The sequence below is a fragment of the Microcaecilia unicolor genome, chromosome 6, assembly GCF_901765095.1.
Source record: "Microcaecilia unicolor chromosome 6, aMicUni1.1, whole genome shotgun sequence".
In the NCBI taxonomy this organism is placed as follows: domain Eukaryota; kingdom Metazoa; phylum Chordata; class Amphibia; order Gymnophiona; family Siphonopidae; genus Microcaecilia; species Microcaecilia unicolor.
In genome coordinates, this window is record NC_044036.1 from 80,135,369 (window position 1) to 80,158,638 (window position 23,270).

The 23,270-nt window shown below is 41.6% G+C and overlaps 1 protein-coding gene across 1 annotated transcript in view; it reads left to right on the top strand.

Annotated features, from left to right (window-relative positions):
* SNX7 (sorting nexin 7) overlaps nt 1-23,270 on the top strand; it is an 89,101-nt gene that overhangs the window by 45,722 nt on the left and 20,109 nt on the right. Inside the window, exon 8 of the mRNA XM_030206739.1 lies at nt 22,782-22,934. Coding sequence (XP_030062599.1) covers nt 22,782-22,934 — 153 coding nt within the window. The remainder of the gene's footprint in view (nt 1-22,781; nt 22,935-23,270) is intronic.

Consider the following 23,270-nt stretch of genomic DNA (forward strand, 5'->3'; position numbering starts at 1 on the left):
TTGTGGTTTTTTTAGTTGGGTCATTTATATATTTCAATTTCCCCCCCCCCCCCCCCCCCCCCCCCCAATTTTCCCTTTTCGTTTTTGGTTGTTTTCATTTTTTTTTTCCAATGGCGAGATAGCTACTCTGTTTTCTTCCATTAATGTTGTATTGTTCTGTAAGTTACGTGCATCTTTGCCACATTTGGGTGCCCACACTTTAACCAGATCTATGGTCGGCATTAAGCATGAGCGTCTAAATTTTAGGCTTGCCAGTACTGGGTTACACTAGTAACAGAATCTAGGCATCCAGGTTCTATTATAGGTCTCTGCAGTGGTGCCCTAGGGCATCTAAATGGAGGCACCCAGTTATAAAATTGTCCCCTCCCCCCCCCCAAGGTTCCATAAAGGTCGCCCAAAGTTCAGCATGGATCCCAGATCGGTGGCCAAAATAATTTGTTAATGGGCTCTGATGATTTAATTATTGGAGCTGACAAGCACTTAATTGGCACAGTTATGATTTGAGTGCCGATCTGACTACATGCTATTCTGTAACAGTGGACACCTAACTCAGGTCGTGTGCAACTCTAAAGGGAGCATGGCCATGGGCGGATCAGGGGCATTCATAAAAGATGCGTGCCATGTTACAGAATAGTAGGGATCCATGACCAGTTTATGCACCAAGATTTACACCAGGCTTCAGCTGGCATAAGTCCTTGCACCCAAAGGTCAGCACCAAATTCAGAGTACCCTTTATAGAATAGGGTTGGGCACCAAATTTTCTGCTTCATTTATAGAATCTAGCCTTGTATGTATAGCTATACAGTTTAATTTAGGGCTGCTTGTTTTGTCCTAAATTAAACTATATAGCTATACGGATAGCAGCTGTATATCGCCGCTGTACATAGAGTTGGACATCCTACACTTAGTGCCAAGATGATATTGGGGTGTACTGTCTGTATAATGGTGATAAGATGGTTTATCAAAGGATAACATATTTTTATATTCATTGGTGGCTGCTAACTATGCAAGTCTCTTTTCAGTATAGACCCAACAAAGTACTGTATTGACAGTCTAGAGCTGGAAAACTGAGAAGAATCATAAAAGGGAGGTTTTGACATTTATGGTTATTTTTTGTTGTTGCCTATATTACCTTGTTGTCTTGGGTTTGACATTGGTGTACAGACTAGGCCAGGGCTGCACCATTCAGGTATAGTGAGGCTAGTGTCACTGGAAAGCATAAACCCATACGTCTGGACTGATCTAACATGACTCAAAGAATGGAAATTTAAGAGTAAATTCTTCCTTTTCCTAAATTAATATCACCAAGCTTAATCAGAAAATGTAGTACTGTCTAATATTTCTATTTATTTTATTTGTTACATTTGTATCCCACATTTTCTCACCTATTTGTAGGCTCAATGTGGCTTACATAGTACCGGAGAGGCCTTTGCAGGCTCCAGTGTGAACAAATACAGGGTGATGTTGTGGTAAGATCAAGTTCATGTGGCACAGACATATTAGGGAATCGTTAACGGAAGAGTTGTGTTATGTTCATTACGTGCTTTAGTTTGGTTGTGTTGCAGAGATTGGTCATATCTTTTTGTTTCATCATTACACATTTTTAAGTATTCTGATACACTGGTATGGAGATTATTTGTTGGAAGTATCTTTGTATTTATTAGAATTCCTGAAATAAAAGCATAGATCTTGCAAGATGACCCTACCAGAATCTTAACGAGTTTCTTAGTTTGAACATTTAATCTTGCCCTCAAGAATATATTTAGAACAGAAGTCTGTACTATAAAGTACATTGGATCACAATAAACTCTTCATTTGGATGGCGAGGCCCCATTATATATTATTCTATTCAAACTTCCATTGGACTGCTGCTGTACTTTGCACATTTATAGGCCAATTTTCTGCCAAGGCCGGTCACCTCAGTTGGGGAGCTAAAATTTGGCCACTTAAGTTGAGGTGAATTTATTTAAGCTGAATCTAGACACCAGCTTATCAATATAATGGGGTATGTCTACTAAAGGGCGTAAAGCCCTGGTGTGCACTTAACATACATGAAACCCTTAGCACAAATTGCGTTAAATGCGTTTTGCGATAAGTAACTTGTTTGCGCAGTATTTATTGTTTTGAATTTTTCTGGAGGGGACGTGACGGGAAGAATGGATTTAGATGTGCCATCCAGGTAGCACGTTCCAATTACCTTGAGCTAACTGTTTAGCACATCCATATCACACAGGCTCTTAGCACCTCCTAAATAAGAGGCGGTAAGTGTTTCTCCGTTGATTTTTTTTCCAGGTTACACGTGCTAATGCCAACATTAGCGCACAACCTGAAGAGACCTGGAAACTGCCCTATTTCCTTGATGCAGTACAGATGGGCTTAGCATGTGGGAGAGTTCTGCTTTAGCACATGGTAAGCCCATTTAATAACACACTTAAGTAGACATACCCCAGATGTGTAATTTAGTACCTTCAGAAGGAGTGTTTTGTAGATGTCATTGTTTCCTTGGGTCTTTTGGCACTGGTAGCTTGTGCCTCTGTGTAACTACTACAAACATTAATCTTTATGATAGCAAGGGCAGTGCCCTTCTTCTTTAGGAAGAATATGCATGGTAATAAGTTTTATGGAGGGAAATGATGGCTCTGCAGTTGAGTAAATACTGAGAGGTACTGACAACAGAGAGAGTGTGAAATGTAGCAAAGTGGTATTGGAAGGGCTTTGGGGAAAATACAGTGTAAAGGGGCTTGAACTAACCCGTAAATGTGTACATGCATAGAATTCATGGGTGCACAAATAGTCAGATAAGCAAATAGATGGAGTCGCTGCTTCATAACCTTTATTGTATCCTAGCACACAAAGGGATTTGATTGCTGAATGGCTTTTATTACATTCTCAAAACATCTTTTGTTACATTCTCAAAACATCTTTTGTGTAGACGAGCAGAAGCAAGTTATAAAGGTAGATGTTATAACTAAAGTATCTTTATTCCATTTTGTTCCCTTTTGCTTTCCTGACCATATAAATGATGTTGCCTTTCCTTGTGCAACTTCTGATGGCTTTAAGCTGGCGGGCTCAATAATATTTTTACTTGCAAGAATTCATATTTGGGGAGGGGGAAAGGGGGGCAGTTTTATAAGAGGACACCTGTGTGAAGAGTCCAAAGAAAGAATTTGTTTTATTCTTGGGTTTTTGTTTTTTTAAAGCACCATAGATGCCAATATGCCTTTTAAAAAAGAGATTCCTGTAGTGACTCCCAGCAGTGAACAGATGCTCTCACAAAAGTTTATACCTTCTCCAGTATGCGTGGAGAGTAATTACGTAAGTAGTCCAAACACCAATGATGACCAGCCGTGGAGATAAATGTAAAGGGTATCCCTTTATTAAAAGCACCAGCTGGTGTCATCCTCTACTTTGTTTGGACTGATTTTTGTGACGTGGAGATTTCTTCTGGGTAGTTCAGTAAACCATTTCCATATGTTAAATGCTGATATTTGCATGTAAAAGGCTCTTATAAAATTCTCACACCTTAAAATGTGTGAAGTGGAAGTTGGCATGCATTTGTAGAGTAGGTGAAGCTTGGGCGGAGTGTAGACGGTCGCGATTTATGTATGCAATTTATAAAATATGCACAATTGCACATATTGGACTAGATTCAGTAAATGGCACTCAAAATTCAGGGCCCCCCAAAATTGGTGCGGAACGGTACTCTATTCCGGGTGTTCCGGGATCGGCACCCTTTATAGAATAGTGCATAGTGCCGGGATCTGCACTAAATGTTTGGGCACAAGGAGTTACACCAACTGAAACCGGGTGTTAAATCCCAGCGTGCAAGTTTGGTGTGGATCCACACTATTCTGTAACATTGCACGCATTTTAAGGGAATGCCCTCTTTGTAAATCTGCTCGGAAACAAGCACTGGTCTATAAATGGGTACACAAGTGTGATTTCACTTGGATCTGCTGTTTCTGCCCTGTTTGGGCATCTTGCATCCATTAGAATGCTTTACTGTGCCGAATTTTCTGCACAGAAGCCGTGCCTAGTGTTCAGCACCACATATAGTGTTCCCCCAATTGCACGCATGTACATTTATATTTGCTCTTGAGCAGGTGTAATATCTGTGCCTCCAACCTAGGGGATGAGTTTTGATAACTAACTTTTTGTGGTTACAGTCAAAGCGGTTTACATATTATACACAGGTACTTATTTTGTACCCGGGGCAATGGAGGGTTGACTTGCCCAGAGTCACAAGGAGCTGCAGTGGCAATTGAACCCCATGTTCTCAGGCCACTGCACTAACCATTAGCTACTCTTCCACTCCACAATTTCTGCAGGATTTCTGCTAGTATTTTACAAAAACATAGGTGCCTTTGAGACTATTAATCTAGGTACTCTACTATAAAATTACCCCCAAGGAAGTACTTTTATAACGGGCACTTAATAGGGCAGGAAGGCACCTGTTTTACAAAGAATGCAACCCTTGCTCCATCCAGGTCAGGGCCGCCGAGGGGGGGGGGGGCGGGGGGACAAAACCAGCGCCGCAGTCCCACCTGCCCTCTGTCGCCGGCCGTCTGCCACCGGGCCGAGCCCCCTACATTGAAATCACAGCGCCTCTCACCTCCGTGTAAAAGTGCTGCAGGCAGCAGCAGATCCGCCTCCCTTCGGGCCTCCTTCCCTCCCTATGTCCCGCCCGGGTTGGACACAGGGAGGGAAGGAGGCGATCTGCTGCTGCCTGCAGCGCTTTTACATGGAGGTGAGAGGCACTATGATTTCAATGGCGGGGGGCCCCGGGGGGTGGCCCTGCCCCGGGCCTGGCCCAGTCTCTCGGCGGCCTTGATCCAGGTTATGTGACCATCTCTGGATTGAAGTCTCCAGAAACAAAAAAATGAAGTTTTAATGCAAACAGTTTGTAATATAACAGTCCAAACCCCATCCTTTTATGTGAAAAATTAAAAAAAAAAAAAAAAAAAAGTTCAAACATGTAACTTTTTTTAGTTTGCTTAGACCCGTGATATGAAAAATCAGCCAATCTGAACATTTTGAATGCACTGCTTTAGCCGTCTTTTCCCAGAGACCGTCGCATGAGTGGCGTGCATTTTGGTGCATGCACATTTGGCCACACAGTTTTATAGGAGCTCTTTTCTGCAAGTAAAACATGCTTTACACTTAACAAAGTGCATTATAAAATTGTCCCCTTGGGGGAGGGGGAATTATATAAATGGTGTTCAAAAGTGGGCGTGGAAAAAGATAGGTGCTAAGCATGATTCTATAAAGGGTATGTACTCTATATATAGAATTGCACTTAGTGCCAATTCCTGTGCCCAAGCATTAGATGCCAGACTTATGCCTGCTGAAAGCAGGTGTAAATTCCGGCACCCAAATTGTGCGTTCTGAGCCAGTATTCTATATTCCCATGGCCACACTTCCTTTTGAGATATATGTTATGGGAGTTAGGCGCTCTGCCTTATAGAATATTATGCAGCCAGAGGGGGGTGCATATTTTATTGGGTGCCAATTAACTAATATTAGATCAGCAAGTTCATGTTGGAGTTTTACCAGTACCCTGGATTATATACTGTCCAGTCCAGTTGATTTACTATGCTTTAACTTGTCAGTTTGGTTCAGTTTGTATTCCAGGTTCACCAAGATTTGTTTCAAGTCCTCTATATCATCACCCTTGAAAACCATAGTTCCTGCACAGGTACATCTCTTACATCCTGTTCAGGAAAGACCAAAGCAAAGAATTAATTCAGTCTCTCCGCTATGACCTTATCCTCCCTGGGTGCTTCTTTTACTCTTTGATAATCTAACGGTACCACTGATTCCCTCACAAACTTTCTGCTTCTTAAATACCTGAATAAGTTATTACTTTGTTTTTGCCTATGACAAGTTTTCCCTTCAAATTCTCTTTTAACCTTCTTTATCAATTCTTTGCACCAAACTTGCTAATGCTTATGCTGCTTCTTATTTTCTTCATTTGTATTCTTTTTCCATCTTTCGAAAGATTTTCCTCCGCTCAAATAGCGAAGTTAAATGTTGCCAAAGTACATTTCCTTAGAGTCTTTACTCCAGTTATTAACTCGGATTTCATCATGTTATGGTCACCGTTTCCCAGCAGACTAACACCGTTAACCTTTTGCACTAAGCCCCCTGCATTCCACTAAGGACTAGATCAAAAATAGATCCCCCTCTTCTCAGTTCTTGAACCAGTTGTTCCAAGAAGCAATCATATATGTTGTCTAGGAATTTCACTTCCCTAACATTTCCTGACTTGATATTTATCCAATTATCCCTCCAATTGCCCCAGGTACAAAATAAATGCCTGTACATAATATGTATACTGCTTTGATTGTAACCACAGAAAGGTGGTATATCACATCCTATCCCCCTTCGGGGGCCTTTAATACTGGGGTAATAAAAATCAGAAAATCAGTTGTAACTGCCTCAAGCAAATATATGACTTTATGAAGGGCCAGCTAAAATAGCACAAAGTGAACAAAAAAGCACCTCAGAATCACTGCTCTAGCTCCCTAATATAAAAGAAGCAAGAAATATACCATCAGAGCTCATTAAAAAAAAACAAAAAAAAACCGCCATTTTCCTGACTCTTAAATTTTAACCCATTCCTTTATAAACTCGGACATAACAGTTCCCTCTAACATTCTGCTATTGCTGTATGGCTGTATGTCCATTAATCAGATATTCATAACGTAGTTAGCTCTGAGTAGTTGTCTCCTCAAACAGACACCACCAGCTAGAGTTTTTTTAAAGCTCTGACTCATTAGTCAACGCAGATTCGTAAATCCAGTTCCGACAGGGAATCCTTCTTTTGCAAATGCCTGCATCAGGGGAAGTAATCCACTGTTCAGCATTCATGGGTTTATAAAATGACTACGGGGGTAATAAAAGCACCAAGATTTAAAACCTCAACATCTCCAAACTCCTCCTCATAAGGCAGTATCATTTTGGAACTCCTTACCAAAACTTAGATTGATAGGAAATTATCTATATTTTAGGAAGTCACTTAAAACTTTTTTTTTTTATTTCAGAAGTATTTTAATGTATAGAAACTGGTCCCTAGTTGATGGGTTTTTTTTTGGGGGGGGGGGAGGGGGGGTCATCTTTATTGTATTTATTAGACTGAGTGATATGTAATATCTGAACATGTGGTTCACTCTTGTTTAAAATGTAACCCGCTTGGAACTATTCATGGGATTAGTGGGTTATAAGTATAGTATAATGTATATGGACAGCAATTACATTAAAGAGCTTAATATACCGCCACTTCTAGACAAAGTTCGCAGAGGTTTACAAATCAAAATCTAATATAAAAAGAATGCCAAAATACAACTAGGAAAGAGCCAATCAACCAGAGAAGCACACACAAGCAACAAGCTGAGTATTTATCTCTGCATAGTGAAGCCAGATGCTCAATCCTGATGAGGGGGTGGGAAACCAAAAGCTAGGGTGTAACGAAATGCCTAGCCACCCGCTTGGAGTTACCCCGCAGCCACTTAGAGAGTCTCCCTAGCACAGCTCAGGTCAGCCTGCACCTGTCGCTTGTGCTGTATACTAGTACTGGGTCCCAACTGCCATTGGGCAACTCTCCTGCTCTCAAATTATCCCCAGTGATTTCTATCTTACTAGGGCCACACTCCCAGTGTTCCTACAGTTCCCAGACAGCACTCACACATCCAAAACACAAACCACCAGGATTCTTTATCAGTCCAGACAGCAGAGGCGATAACCCGAATAGTGTTTATTGTCTTAAAATATTGAACAATGAACAAAAAAAAGTGCAATCAGCAAACAATAACAGGTAACTGAAATATGGATCAATTATAAAACTGTGCAAACATTTGTTTACTTTCTAACAAGTACCTGGGAAGATCAGGACATATAGCAGCTCACAAGTTATCAAATGTAACGGTTTACAGGGCCTTAGCAAAGAGATCCATCTCCCTTTTCTTCCTGGCTAAGACTGTGGGAAAAACCAGTAAAATCCAAATGAAAATGAGCTCCTGGGCCAATTAGAGCCCAGAACAACAATCTTTGAAAGTGTACTGCAGACTGCCTTTCCAGAAGGCTTAAACAAAGAAAACAGCCTTCATCCTGTTGCAGCGTCGAAACATAAACATGTACCACCTGCTGGCCAGGCTTTAAAAAACACTGTTCTGTGATATAGGGTTTTAAAAAATGTATTTTCAAAAGGGACTTAGAGCGTGGAAAAGAAAGTTTGAATCTAATGGCAAGGTTGAGATTGTTCCAAAGCTTTGAGAGCTAAAAAGAAAAATGCAGAATGTCTTGTTGATTCCAGTTTGCTATCTGTTTCCTGCTGAATTTTTATTTTGTTTGACTCTGTTCCTTCTTTAACATACAGCACCACCCCTCCTCTAATTTGATCCCCTTTATCATTGCAATATAATTTGGTAACTCTGTGGCTCATTTTCAAAAGAGGAAAAACATCCAAAAAGTGTCATAAAGCAGCATTTGGATGAATTTCTTCTCAAAATATCCAACTCGGTATTTTTGAAATCTGTTTTGCAGATGTGTCCTATGCAGTTCATCTGCAGTGTGTCCAAATCACAAGGAGGCATGGCAGGGCATTTTGAAGGCAGGAATAGGGCAGGCTTAGGATGTGCCTAACACTTGGACACTTTACAGTCATAATGGAGCAAAATATGTAGGGCTAAAACTTCAATGTTTTAGCACGCATCTTGTTCCCATCATATATCTACACTTGGTCCCTCAGCTAGAAAATCTTTGTCATCATATCTATGTTAGTTGAATGTTCTTATGCATTCTTATTAGGTTTATCATGCTGCTAAATGTGTATATTTTGATACTATTTCACGGTAGTTCTATTATTAGGTTTCAGTTTACTGTTTTCAAGTTTACCTCATCTATTGAATTTATTCTTGGTTAGTTTATTAGTTGTGAATAAGGTACAAAAATGTTCTCTAAATGACCGAATGACCCTCTTCCTTCCCCAGTGGTGACCCTCTTCCTTCCCCAGTGGTGACCGACTTCCCCCAGTGGTGACTAACCCCCTCCCACCCCACAAAGATGTGAATAAAAATAGTACTTATCTGCCTCCATGTGTTCTATTAGAGAAGCAAGCAGGTCCCTGGACTAGTGTAGTGTTGATGCAGTGCACTGTAGAGAAGGGAACCAAGACCCATATCTCACTCTACCTGTCAAACTTGTGGTGGGAAAAGCCTACTGTACTCACATATAGGTGGCACCTTCATAAGGTCTACTGTAGTAGTGTACAGTTGGGCGGTGGATGGCTCAGCAGACAAGATAAGGGGTAACAGTGAAATGTGTACTTGGGAGCTTTTATATAAAGTCCAAATTAGAGCCCCATTGCTATCCTGGGATGTCTGTGTGTCCAGTCTACTAAGATTTCTGGTTCCTCCTACATCCAATGGCTTGATTTTGTGTGTTTTGCACTTGGATTATTTGAATTTGGAATGTTTAGCACACAGCGTCCAAAATCCAACTTAGATGTCATCAAAAATGCCCTTCACTGGGTCCCATTGGTTATCCTCCTCCTACCAAGTCTCTGAGATGCCTATTATATCTACCCCCCTCCCATCTTATTTTTTTTTTTTGGGGGGGGGGGACTTGATGCTTGATATTGCCAGTGAGTGATGCAGTTTAAGCATTAGCCAGCTATGCAGTGTGGCAACATTGTATACCAAATGGATGCTTTCTGCTGAGCTGTTCTGAATTGGAATATCCAGTTTTGAAGTTTCTGAAGGTCTATCACCCTCTTTCCCCCCCCCCCCCCCCCCCCCAAAACACACATACACATCCTGAACAAATGAGAGAATGTGGGTATATGTTTTCTCCTTCCACATAGATATGGCATCAAATCATATATTCAATCATTTCTATCAGTATAAATATGCAGTAAATAAATTGCATGTCAGCATACTCCATCGTGGACAAAGAAGCCCTTCTGCCCTGGCATCTGGTACCACTTGATGCTATGATGCACATGATATATAGAACTACCCTTTTGGCTTCTTAGGAAGCAACAAGAACAGTAGTCAATAAAGATTTGTCCATATTTACAAGGATAACAGATTAAATAATGTTTGGAGGCTGGACATATTGCCCACACTTAACTGCCTGAGTTTTTTTTTTCTCAGTACTAAATAGAATTAAGAACTGACAGATGGAAAACAGGCAGCAGTTGACTGGAAAGATTTTTTTAAAAAAGCCAATTCCCTGTTTAAAGAAAAAATTGAAAGTGTTTAGCCTATATATAGTTTTAAAAAGTATTGGGATAGAAGAGGAGGGCAGATTAGTAGAAAAACATGGAAATTCTGCAGTAATAGATGCCTATTTCTAGGATCATTGACTAGCATGGCGGACTAGTATCTCCTCCATTGTTTTGAAAAAACGTCCAAAAATACAGGGTCAGATATAGTCATTTTAGAACCAGAAAAAGGTCTTATCTTTGCGATTCAAAAATTGCCCTATTTTAGACAATTTTGGGCTCGGTGCACCTTTCTTTAAGAAACATTTTCAAACAAAAAATGTCCAAAGGAAAAACACATAAACAAGCCAGCAGTCCTTACTAGACTGGCCACACAGACATCCCAGCAGAGCAGTGGGGTAGCCTAGGGGGGCACTGCAGTGAACTTCACATAAAAGGTTCCAGGTACACATCACATCATAACCCCCTTATATTGTATGGTGAGCCCTCGAGGAATAGCAAAACATGTTCTGTACCCAAGTGTACAACTGCTGCAATAGCCCTTATGCCTGCAGGTGTCACCTATATGTGGGCTCAGTAGGTATTTGTTTTTTGGGGCTGTCACACTTTCCACCATAAGTGTACTAGTTAGAGTGGGATATGGGCCTGGGTCCCCTTCTGAACAGTCCACAGCACTGAGCAATAGGCTACTCCAGGGACCTGCTTGCTGCTGTAAGAGGAATGGTCATTATATCTGCAGCTCACATAGAGCGTAATATGTACTGTCACTTTCACCTCTTGGGGGGGTGGGAAGGGGTCATTGACCACTGGTGGATTAAGGAGGGTCATTCCTTTTATCCTGCCAGTGTTCATCTTGTCAGTATGGGAACCTTTTTGGCACTCAGTCATTATTGACACATATCTAGCTAAAAAGTCCTATTTTTTTGCCCTGGACGTTTTTATAATGTTCCTTTTTTGCAGAAAAACATCCAAATAATAAGCCCGTCCTAGTCCTACCCAAAACATACCCCCTTGAAATTTAGACGAACAGCATAGAAAAAATAGAATAGTGATTTGGACGTCTTTGGAAAAACAAAAAAAGTCCATCTGCCACTTTGTGCCGTTTTTGGATGTTTTTCTGTTTCAAAAATGAGCCCCACAGTAAAGCCTGAAAGGCTGCACTTAACACAAGACTATCTCTACTTCAGGAAGCAGGTGAAAGCTTGGCTCTTCAACCAGGCTTTTAATGGAAGAAGTAACTTGTTAGTCTCACACACACAAGGAGTGACTCAGGCTGCATATACTGCAGCAGGACATGTTTATCCACTCCTACCCTAGCTGAGATAATATTTAACCATTTCTCTGACCTCATGTGCAACTTTCTTTTAAATCAGTAGCCTTACTTTCTAACTGTTCCTACTTTCTTACCTATCTATATGTCGCTTTACCCTTCACTATTAATTATAATGTTCTATTATGTATTATATTGACATTGTAAATAGTATCACACAAAACTTTATAGGAATAGATATTCTTTTAAATTATAGATGTTATCAAATTACTCTTTATTAATACAATTATTCCATCATTATTTAAAATCCACACTTTATATAGTCCATTTCAGTTGTATTCATGGTCTTCCAAAATTCGTGACATACATTAATGCTATTTCAGCTCATTGTCCATAAATTCTTTGTACAAACAATTCCTTTCTTGCAGCTCTACACAGTGCTGTGTTTCACCAACAGCGTCCTCAGGAGCTGTCTAAACATCGCATAAGCACAGCGATATATCATTCTGATTCATCCATTGTATATAAGACAACTGCAATGGAATAAGCAGATTTTACATCCAGCTTCTTTTGACACTGTCTCTCAGACAGGAGATCAGTTCAGTGGATTCATCCCGTACACATCCAGTCAATCGAATTCTTTCAAAAAGGTGGTAAATAAATCCAAATAAATAAATAAAGCAAACTATGATGTAATCAGTGTGAAGGGTGTCACAAGCTGGTCCCTCTAGATCAGGGGTTCTCAACTCAGTCCTCTGGACACACACTCTGCCAGTCAGTTTTTTAGGATACCCACAATGAATATGCATGAAGTAGATCTGCATACAATCTATTTCATGCATATTCATTGTGGATATCTTGAAAAACAGACTGGCTTGCTGTGCCGCAAGGACTGGGTTGAGAACCAGAGGCGTAGCTAGGTGGGTCTCCCGGGCAGTGGCCGCTCCGCCAAAGGACTTCCGCTGGCGCCTATTTTTCACACGATCTGTCATTCTTAAAATACACACAGGTGCCATTGGCATTCTAGTCTGCTCCCCCCTACCCCTGCGCCCTCAACCAGGCTACACTACTGTAGATCAACTGTCTGGGTCAGGAATGCAGAAATATCTTGTCTTTTCCATACTTTTAGGCAATACTTCAATCTGGGCACCTTGTAGAGAGCTGCACAGGAACTGGGTTAGCGGTAATCCCGTGGGGATGGACCCAGGTCCTGTGTGGGTCTCGTGGGGATGGTGGTCTAGTGGCCTCTTATGAGATCCCCACTCTTTCCTGCCTGCTGCTGCTGATCCTCTTGCTGCCGCTGTTTCTTTAAAATGGCTGCTGAGACTTCCATGGAAGTCTTGCGAGACCACCGCTTGAAGTCTCTGCAGCCATTTTAAAGAAACAGCGGCAGCGGGCAGGAAAGAGTGGGGATCTTTCCTGCCTGTAGGAGGCTACTAGACCACCAGGATGTGGTGAGGTATGTTCAGACACCCACTCAGGGCTGGAGGGGAGGTGGATGGATGGAGTCATGCAAGCAGGGGCGTGGGGGGGGGGGGGGGGGAGTGAGGGGGCTGTAAAAGGAGAGAGGGGGCTGGAAAAAAATTATGGTAATGGGACATATGGTAAAGGAAACAGGGAAATAGAACACATGGGAAACAAAGAGATGCAGAGGAGAGGGGAATATAGACTACAACCCTTCAGCTTTAATGTGCCAGTCACCTATTAGCTTCCCATTTGCTGACTGTTAGCACTTGTTTGGTCTGACTCCCTTCATTACAGACTTTATAGAGTCTTGACATTAAACCACAGTATCTAGATATTTTGCCTTGGGATTCTAGTTGGTAACTTTATGGTTTATTAAGCTTTCTTCCTTACAGATAGCAAAGCTATTTACAATACAAAAATTCAGAAAAGAAAAAAATGCCATCAAGCTATAAGAAAGATAGTAAAGTGGACATTGATATCATGCCCTGGAACGCTGCTCACTACCAGCTGCAGAAGGGAAAGCTTGAAGAAAAAGATAGTTTTTAAGAGGAACTTTAAGAAAAGAAGATTCAGTATATAATTCCCTTGGAAGAGAGTTCCCTAATGAGGGTGCAATAAAATGAAAGGCAAGTTGCTAGATAAGAGTCCATAAGTGAGCACAAGAAACAGGTGGAATGAACAAATGGTCATCATGCAAAAATGTTAACATTCTGATGAGCACAGTGTATGAACAGTGAATGAGATGAAGGAAGATGTGCCTCTATGCAATACTTTGTGAGTGTGCAATTTAATTGAATAATGAGCTAATTAGTGCCAATTGGTTTTTTAACAAGCAATTAATACTAATTAGTTCTAATTGGCATGGGCATATATTTAAAATTTACGCATGATCTCAAAACGGGGGCGCAGAAATGGGAGGGGCATAGGCGGAACGGGACATTCCTAAAATTAACTTGCGTTGTTATAACAGGGATATGCGTCTAATTTAGGCATGTACATTTACACCACGTTTCAGATGGTGCAAATGGCTGCGCCCGAAGTTAGGCACGATTCCCAGGCATAAGCGCTATTCTGTAAATTGCACTTAACTTTAAGCGCAGTTTATAGAATACCATTTTTTTTTTTTGCGCCATGTATAGAATCAAGCTGATTAAGACCAAAGGTCCATCGAACCCAGCATTTCTCTCTGAAGGTGGTCAATCTGAGTCACTATAAAATACTTGGCAGATTCCAGGGGAAACAAAGTAATGTTGGTACATCTTGCCCTTGTTTAATTAGTTCACTGGGATTTTATTTCCTCCTTCTTTTTCTGCTGTTATTATGTTTATTGTTCTTGTTTTATACTGATAAATATTTAATGTTGACATAGATATTGTACGCTTTTGAAAGAGGTGTTTTTTATTCTTCTTAATTAAAAAAATAATTGCTTTTAGGTTTCAGAGTAAATGGAAGAACTCATTGTAGAGTAGATAAGTAATTTAAAAATAAGTTTCTTGTACAATAATTTGTTCATGCATCTTCCCAATACAACATTTAAGAATTCAGCTTATCTGAGCTTCTTCTGGTATGATTAAAATACAACTGAGATAGAATGACCTAAAATGGAATTTCATGTTAACTAGCATCCTAAAGGTATGTTTCTATATTTGCCAGGTTTTTCTTAATTGTTTTGTTAGAAAATGTGTCCTAAAATCATTAATACAGCATAGTGTTATATTGTTTTTTCAGCAAGCCTATAAAAATCTTACTGTGATAAAAGTGAAAGTTACATTTAGCATCCGAAGTTAGTTGTTCTGTGGGTAGATGGAGATTTTTTAATATTCTTAGCAATGTTGTATTGTAGCTTGTTTCTTTTGATAATTTCCTATTCATTTATGTTCAAATTAAAAAATCTCATGATCTAAACAAACTTCTAAATATATACATTGTACTGTAGTAAAGCATCTGCATAATGATTAGAATTCAAATGGCTTTTCTGTTTTTATTAGTGTAAATTTAACTAACCAGTCCTATATCATTTTTCCATGAGAATGGGTCATGTATCTTCGTTTGGGCCAGATTCCGCTGTTAATGGATTGTGCTCAGATAGAAAAAAAAATCACGAGGATCCCACTGGCAATAACAAAAGAAAACAAAGAGCACTAGTAGTACAAAGGCACTATGTTTAACATAAATGAAGGGTAGAAGCATACATATATATGTGTGTGTGTATAGGTAGATAGATGTGTGTGTGTGTGTGTATCCTTCATTTATGTTAAACACTAGCCGTTAAGCCTATTAAAACGGGCGAGATTTCCAGCTACCCTCCTCGCCGCCGCTCCCTCCCCCCTCCGTGCCGGGCCCCCTGCACTGACCTGACAGCGCCTCTCACCTCCATGTGAAAGCGCTGCAGGCAGCAGCAGATCGCTCTGCTGCTGCATGCAGCGCTTCTACACGGAGGTGAGAGGTGCTGTCAGGTGCGTGCGATGTTCGTTTCCAAGCTCCAGCGGCATTGTCCGACTCCGTTTCCCTCTCTGTTCCGCCCTCTGATGTCATCACGTCTTGACGCGAGGGCGGGACAGAGAGGGAAGTCTCTACTGCGCATTTGTAGGTGAGTCGGTCATTTGCCATTTATATGTTTGATGGAAGGGCATTTTCAAAAGGACATCCAAGTCAGATTACAGATATCTAGAGATTTCTAACAGGAAATACATCTGGATTTCCTGTTTCAAAGTATACGAGATGGACATCAGTGTCCTGAGGACATCCAGCATGAACAGCCATTTTATAAACTGAAATGTCCAACATACGAATGGCAAAAAAGCAGGGACAAGGATATCTGTCTGGCAGCATCTTTAGAAGAATAGCCACACAGACAATACTTCAGAGCAGAGGGGCGGCCTAGTGGTTAGTGCAGTGGACTTCAAACCGAGGGACCCAGGTGAGCCATCCAGCAACAGAAAAATACCTACTGTACCTGAATGTACACCAGTGGCGTAGGAAGGGGGGGGTGTTGGGGCGGTCCGCCCGGGTGCACTCCGCTGGGGGGGTGTCGGCTCCGCTGGTTCTCTGCTCTCTCTGCCCCGGAACAGGTTACTTCCTGTTCCGGGGCAGAGAGAGCAAGGAACTAGCGGAGCCGACGCAGCTCCCAGCGACGACGTGCTCTCGGGGCGGAACGCCAGTGGTAAGAATGCGCTCCGGGGGGGGGGGGGTGCGCGCGCCGAGGGCGAGTGCGCCGTGCTGCACCCAGGGGGGTTGCCCAGCGGCGACCTGCCCCGGGTGTCAGCCGCCCTCGCTACACCACTGATGTACACCACTTCAATAGCCTTCAGGCTTGCAGGTGGCTTATATATTTAGGTACTAGGGCTATACCGAATATTCATATTCAGTTTGAGTCAGCTCCAAATATTGCCCTGAATTCATTATTTGTATTTGTCTGAATAGTGATTTAAATTCAAATATAAATAATCCAGGACTCTATTGTGCTAAATACTACTGAAATAAACACCCAATCTCCGATTTCACATTGCTTCTTTTATTATTTGTTATGTTAAAGATCAATGCCCTTTATTCGTATTTGGCCGAATAATATTTTTCATTGTTCGTATTCGTCCGAATAGTAAAATATGTTATTTGGTACAGCTGTATTAGGTTCAGTAGGTATTTTTCTGTTTCAGGAGGACTCACAATTTTTCTTTTTTTTTTTTTATGTAAGTGGGATTTGAACCTGGGTCCCTTGGTTTTAAAGTCCACTGCACTAACCTTTAGGTTACTCCTTAGATTTGCTTCCTGCTTTGCTAAGAATGCCCATAATAACTGAAGCTGTCATAAAGCCTGGTGTCCCCTTTCAGTTTCACTTTCAGGGTAGAGGGATGAGGACATCAACCACTGAGGGATTAAGGAGGTGTCATGCCTTAATCCCTCCAGTGGTCAGCTGCTAAATCAGAGCACCTTTTTGTATCCTGTGTCTTGGACCTCGAACCAGCGGTTCAAGAGAGATTAGCAGACATTCCATGCCGAGAAGATATCTTTTTGGGGACAAGGTGGAGGAGATCACAGACCTCATTAAGAAACACTGACCGCAATCAGCCTCCTTCCTCAACTACCTCCTCTTGGAGGTTTTCAGCTGGGCCTTGTAGGAGCGCCTACTTCTCTCAAAGGCATAGGTTCACGTCCACCCGCCCTGCCCTTCAGGCCCAGCCACAGCACTCCTGATCCAGGCAGCAGCACATCCTGAAGCCCCAGCCAGCTCCCTAGTCAAAGCAAGGAACAAGCTTTTGAGTGGCTCTAAGAGATCATAGCCACCATCCAAGTACCCATTCCGGATGACTGGGGGGGGGGGGGGGGGGCTGATTTTTTTTTCCCAGAAAAGGTGGCCCCTTGTCACTTCCAACCAGTGGATTCTCCAAAATGTCTGCCACGGTTATTCCTTTCATTGGTGCAGACATCCTCCAAGTTGCCCACCAAAAGCATCTTATCTCAGCTCTCTGCACAAGGAGGTACTTGCAGAGGAACTTTCCACCTTACTAAAGTCCAATGCAGTCAAACCTGTTCCACCAGGGCAAGAAGGGAAGGGTTTCTATTCCAGGTACTTTCTTGTGCCCAAGATTATGAGGGGATCTTGTCCTATCCTAGACCTCAGGGTCCTGAACAAGTATCTGTTCAAGAAAAAGTTCAGGGTGGTTTCCCTGGGCACTCTTCTCCCCATGATTCAGGTGAATGATTAACTATGCTGTGTGGACTTAAAGGATGCTTATACCCACATTCAGATTCTTCTGAGTCACAGGAAGTATCAAAGATTTTGCATGGGAAATACCACTTCCAGTATCATGTTCAGCCGTTTGGTCATATGTCAGCATCCAGAGTCATCACCAAATGTCTATTGGTAGTCGCAATATCACTACACAGACTGGGAGTGCATTTGTTTCCCTACTTGGACAATGGCTGGTCAAGCGCACATCGATGGAGGGTGCTCTCGAGTCAGTGCAGAGGACTATTGGTGCTGGAGCTACTAGGGTTCGTCACTCAGGTCTGCAGCAGCCAGCAGGTCACAGCTCAACAAATGTTGAAGCTGTTGGACTACATGGCCTTGACAATTCATGTCGCATGCATGGTGTGCCTTCATTTGAGAGAAGCCCAGTGGGGACTCTAGCTTCCCAGTGGTCTCAGGCCAAAAGGAACCTGACGGATGTCATTCACATCACTCCCAATTTGGTTCACTTGCTTCTCTGGTGGACCATCCACTCCAACCTGACCCTGGGGCTACCATTCCAAATTCTTCCACCTCAGAAAGTCATAACCATGGATGCATCCAGCCTGGGGGGGGGGGGGGGGGGGTCCATGTAGATGGGCTTCACACCCAGGATCTTTGGACACCCAGGAATCTTCACTGCAAATCAAGTTCTTGTAGCACCAGGTGATTTGGAATGCTCTAAAGGCTTTCAGAGATCAGCTGAAGAGCCAAATTATCCAGATTTCAAACAGACAACCTGGTTCCATGTATTATGTGAACAAGTGTGTGGGGTGGGGGGGGGGTACAGATTCTACCCCTTGTGTCTGTCAGGAGGCAGTCAAAATCTGGACCTGGACCACCAGTTATGGCATACTGCTCTGGGCCATATATTTGGCAGGGAAACAACAGTCTGGAAGACACGCTGAACAGAATCATGCAACCACACGAGTGGTCTCTCAACATGGGCATCGCCCATAAAATCTTCAGAGAATGGGGTACCCCCTTGGAGGATCTTTTTGCCACTCATCTCAACTATGAAGTCCCTCAGTATTTGGAAAATTCTCTAAGAACTAGGAACCTTATGTTGCTGAATTTTCCAAAAACCAATCTTATTTCACCTGAGATTTTGTTTTAGGAATTATTTTATTCAAAGTTTACAAATGTCTATTGTGGACAATATTTTTCTATCCAAATTGATTTATGTAACAGGCTTAACTAATTTAATTGAGGAAGGGCAAACAAATGATGTTCCTACAATTGCTAATTTGATTCAATTTCTTGAAACTTTGCAAAATAATATTTCTTCTAGGGCAATATTACTGGTCACATTTATCACAGGAAAGATAAATTTTCAATTGTAAAAGCATATTTTCCTATGAGAGATTTTGCCTTATTGTGGCTAAAAGATTACAATATTTCCTGATATCTTAAGAGCTACCCAGCTGAGAAGGAGGCAATTTCTTCAGTTTAATCCTAAAGTGAGCTTGTGGAGCTACATCATTGTTGTGTTTTCCGTGTAGATGTGTTATTACCTATCAAGAAATTAAATATGTTTATAATGATCCTTCTCAGCTGGAAGCCTTTCTTATGAATAAATAAATAGTTTTTCTTGAAATTTACTTTTTTTTCTTTAAAAGGGTAATAGTAGGAGAATCATTAAATACTATAACACCCTATTGTAATTGATAATTGGCATCGCTCTGCTATTCTAGGTCAATTTTCTGTAATTTGGTAAATAGAAGACTTAGATCACATGGCAGGCTAGCGGCAGATGCCTTTCTCGTCCATTGAGGAACAGATCTTCTCTGTGCATATCCTCCCTTTCCTCTAATAGGAAGGATTCTCCTGAAACTCAAGCAAGATAAGGGCTCTATGATCCTCATTGGCGCATTCTGGCCTAGACAGGTGTGGTTCCTTCCTCTTCTGGAGTTATCCTGCAAAGAACCACGGAGATTGCAATTTTTTCCAACCCTCATCATACAGAAGAAGGGGTCCAGTCCCTGGCTTTCACAGGCTTGATGTTGAGAGCCTTGAATTTGCCTCTTTGAACCTGCCAGAGGGTGTTACCATAGTCTTGCTGGCTTCCAACAAAGATTCCACCAAGATGAGTTACTTCTTTAAATGGAAGAGGTTTGCTGTCTGGTGTGAGAGCAAGGCCCTAGATCTTCTCTCTTGTCCTACACAAAAACTGTACCTCCCTCTCGTCTTGGAGTCTAGTCTGAAAACCAACTCTTTAAGGGTTCACCTCCTTGCAAGCAGTGTGGGTGGTAAGCTCATTTCTGGACAGCCTCAAGTTCACTTCATGCTAGGTTTGCTGTTGACAAAGCTCTCTGTCAAACCTCTGACTGTATCATTGGATCTCAACGTTATCCTCACTCAACTGATGAAAGCTCCTTTTGAGCCACATGATTTCTGCCATCTGATGTTCCTGACCTGGAAGGCCTTAGATGGTCACTTCAGCTTGCAGAGTCAGTGAACTCCAAGTTCCAGGCCCTAGTAGCTGATCCACCTTATACAAGGTTTCATCATAACAGAGTAGTTCTCTGCACTCGCCCTAAGTTCTTTCTGAAGGTAGTCTATCTTGACCATTCAGTCTTTCTGCCGATGTTCTTCCACAAACTACATGCCCATTCTGGCAATGAAGTGAAGATAAGTACATACATAAGTACATAAGTATTGCCATACTGGGAAAGACCAAAGGTCCATCAAGCCCAGCATCCTGTTTCCAACAGTGGCCAATCCAGGTCACAAATACCTGGCAAGATCCCAAAAAAGTACTAAACATTTTATACTGCTTATCCCAGAAATTGTGGATTTTCCCCTAGTCCATTTAATAGTGGTCTATGGACTTTTCCTTTATGAAGCCACCCAAACCTTTTTTAAACTCAGCTAAGCTAACTGCCTTTACCACATTTTCTGGCAACGAATTTGAGTTTAATTACACGTTGAGTGAAGAAAAGTTTTCTCCGATTCGTTTTAAATTTACTGCGTAGTAGCTTCATTGCATGCCCCCTAGTCCTAGTATTTTTGGAAAGCGTAAACAGACACTTCACATCTACCCGTTCCACTCCACTCATTATTTTATAGACCTCAATCATATCTCCCCTTAGCCGCCTTTTCTCCAAGCTGAAGACCCCTAGCTGCTTTAGCCTTTCCTCATAGGGAAGTCGTCCCATCCCCTTTATCATTTTTGTCGCCCTTTTCTGCACCTTTTCTAATTCCACTATATCTTTTTTGAGATGCGGCGACCAGAATTGAACACAATATTCGAGGTGCGGTCGCACCATGGAGCGATACAAGGGCATTATAACATCCTCATTTTTGTTTTCCTTTCCTTTCCTAATAATACCTAACATTCTATTTGCTTTCTTAGCCGCAGCAGCACACCGAGCCCAGCATCCTGTTTCCAACAGTGGCCAGTGTGCTGCTGCGGCTAAGAAAGCAAATAGAATGTTAGGAATTATTAGGAAAAGAGTGGAAAACAAAACTGAGAATATTATAATTCCTTTGTATCACTCCATGGTGTGACCACACCTCGAATACTGTGTGTTGCCCTGGTTACAGCATCTCAAAAAAGATATAGTGGTATTAGAAATGGCATAGAAATTGGCGACAAAAATGATAAAGGGGATGGGATGACTTCCCTCTGAGGAAAGGCTAAAGCGGCTGGGGCTCTTTAGCTTGGAGAAGAGACAGCTGAGGGGGAGATATGACAGAGGTCTATAAAATACTGAGGGGCCCTTTTACTAAGCTGCGTAAGCACCTTCGCGCACCCAACACACACCAATTCCAAGTTACCACCTGGCCACCACATGACCCGGGCGGTCATTTCATTTCTGACTCATATCTGATATGCGTGTCAGAAAATATTTTTATTTTCTGGCACGTGGGTGGTAATCGGTATTTGTACGCGCGTTGACCATTACCACCCGGTTAACATATGAGACCTTACCGCTAATTCAATGGCTGGCGGTACGATGTCAGATCCAAAATGGATGCGCACCAATTTTCATTTTGTTGTTCGTGCACTGAAAAATGATACTGCATGCGGCCAAAACATGCACCTACACTACCGCAGACCCCTGAGTTGAGTGGAATGAGTAAACGTGAATTGTTTGCTCTTTCCAAAAGTGCAAGTCTAGGAGGCACACAATGAAGCTATTTATAACGAATTGGAGAAAATATTTATTCACTCAACATGTAATTAAACTCTGGAATTTGTGGCCAGAGAATGTGGTAAAGGCAGCTTAGCAGGATTTTAAAAAGTTTGGATAATTTCCTAAAAGAAAAGTCCGTAAGAGATTATCAAGATGGGCTTGGGAAAATGTACTGCTCGTTTCTAGGATAAGCTGCGTAAAATCTATTTTATTCTTTTGGGATTTTGCCAGGTACTTGGGACCTGAATTGGCCACTGTTGGAAACAGGATGCTGGGCTTATTGGACCTTCAGTCTGTCCCAGTATGGCAAACCTTATGATCTTATGTACCTAAACTTTCAAGTTGTTATGCTAGGGCAGGCAGTAAGTACGACTTGATGCGTGTAGGTGATTACCGCATGGTTAACGTGAGAGACCTTACCGCTAAGTCAGTGACTGGCATTAAGGCCTCAGACCCTAATGAACATGCGCCAATTTTAATTTTGCCGCACGTCCATTTTCTGCAAAAATGTTTTACAGGCATGCTGAAAAATGAATCTGCGTGTGCAAAACATGCACCTACACTAGCGCAACCCATTTTTCAATTCACCTCAGTAAAATGACCCTTTTATATCTTTCATCTGACTTCATATGTTAATCTTATGTTTGAGATATATATTTGTTCTTTAGACATTTGTAGTATTACTGTTATTGAGACATCCCCCATTCCATGACATTTGCACTCTTAAATGGAAGAAGATGCCATTTTTATTGTAAATGCCACACTTGCATTTACAGGGTAAAATATTGGATATATAAAAAATATCTTTTCCTCCATTAGACAATTGTCTTAGCACACTAGTCTACACAGAAATAAGAGACTTTAATTTGTAAACAGGTATTGCTGTTTGTTGCATAATTAATGATATAAGCTAATGGACTTACTGTATTATGTTTTATTTATATATCTTTTCAGCTTCATGAAGCAATCGGAATACTTGAAGATAAAGTAGAATGTGCTAATAATGCTCTGAAATCTGACTGGGACAGATGGAAACAGAATATGCGAAGTGATTTCAAATCAGCCTTTACTAATATGGCTGAGATAAATATCAACTACTATGAGGAGGTAAAAGTATGAGGCTTTTTGTCAGCATATACAATATGATGATGATGATATAGTTTAGTTTATATTTATTTGGATCTAGTTCACACCTTTTCAGTAGTAGCTCAAGACGAGTTACATTCTGGAACGCTCGGTATTTCCATGTCCCCAGAAGGTTTACAGTATGATTTTGTACCTGAGAGTAATGGAGGGTTAACTGACTTGTCCAATTTCAGAAGGATAAGCCAGTGGGGTTTGAAGCCTGGCTTCCCTGGTTGTCTGTGAGGTTCTGTAACCACTAGGCTAGACTACTGCTGTAACCATTGGACTCCTCTTCTAGTGTTCAGTATTAGCTGTTAT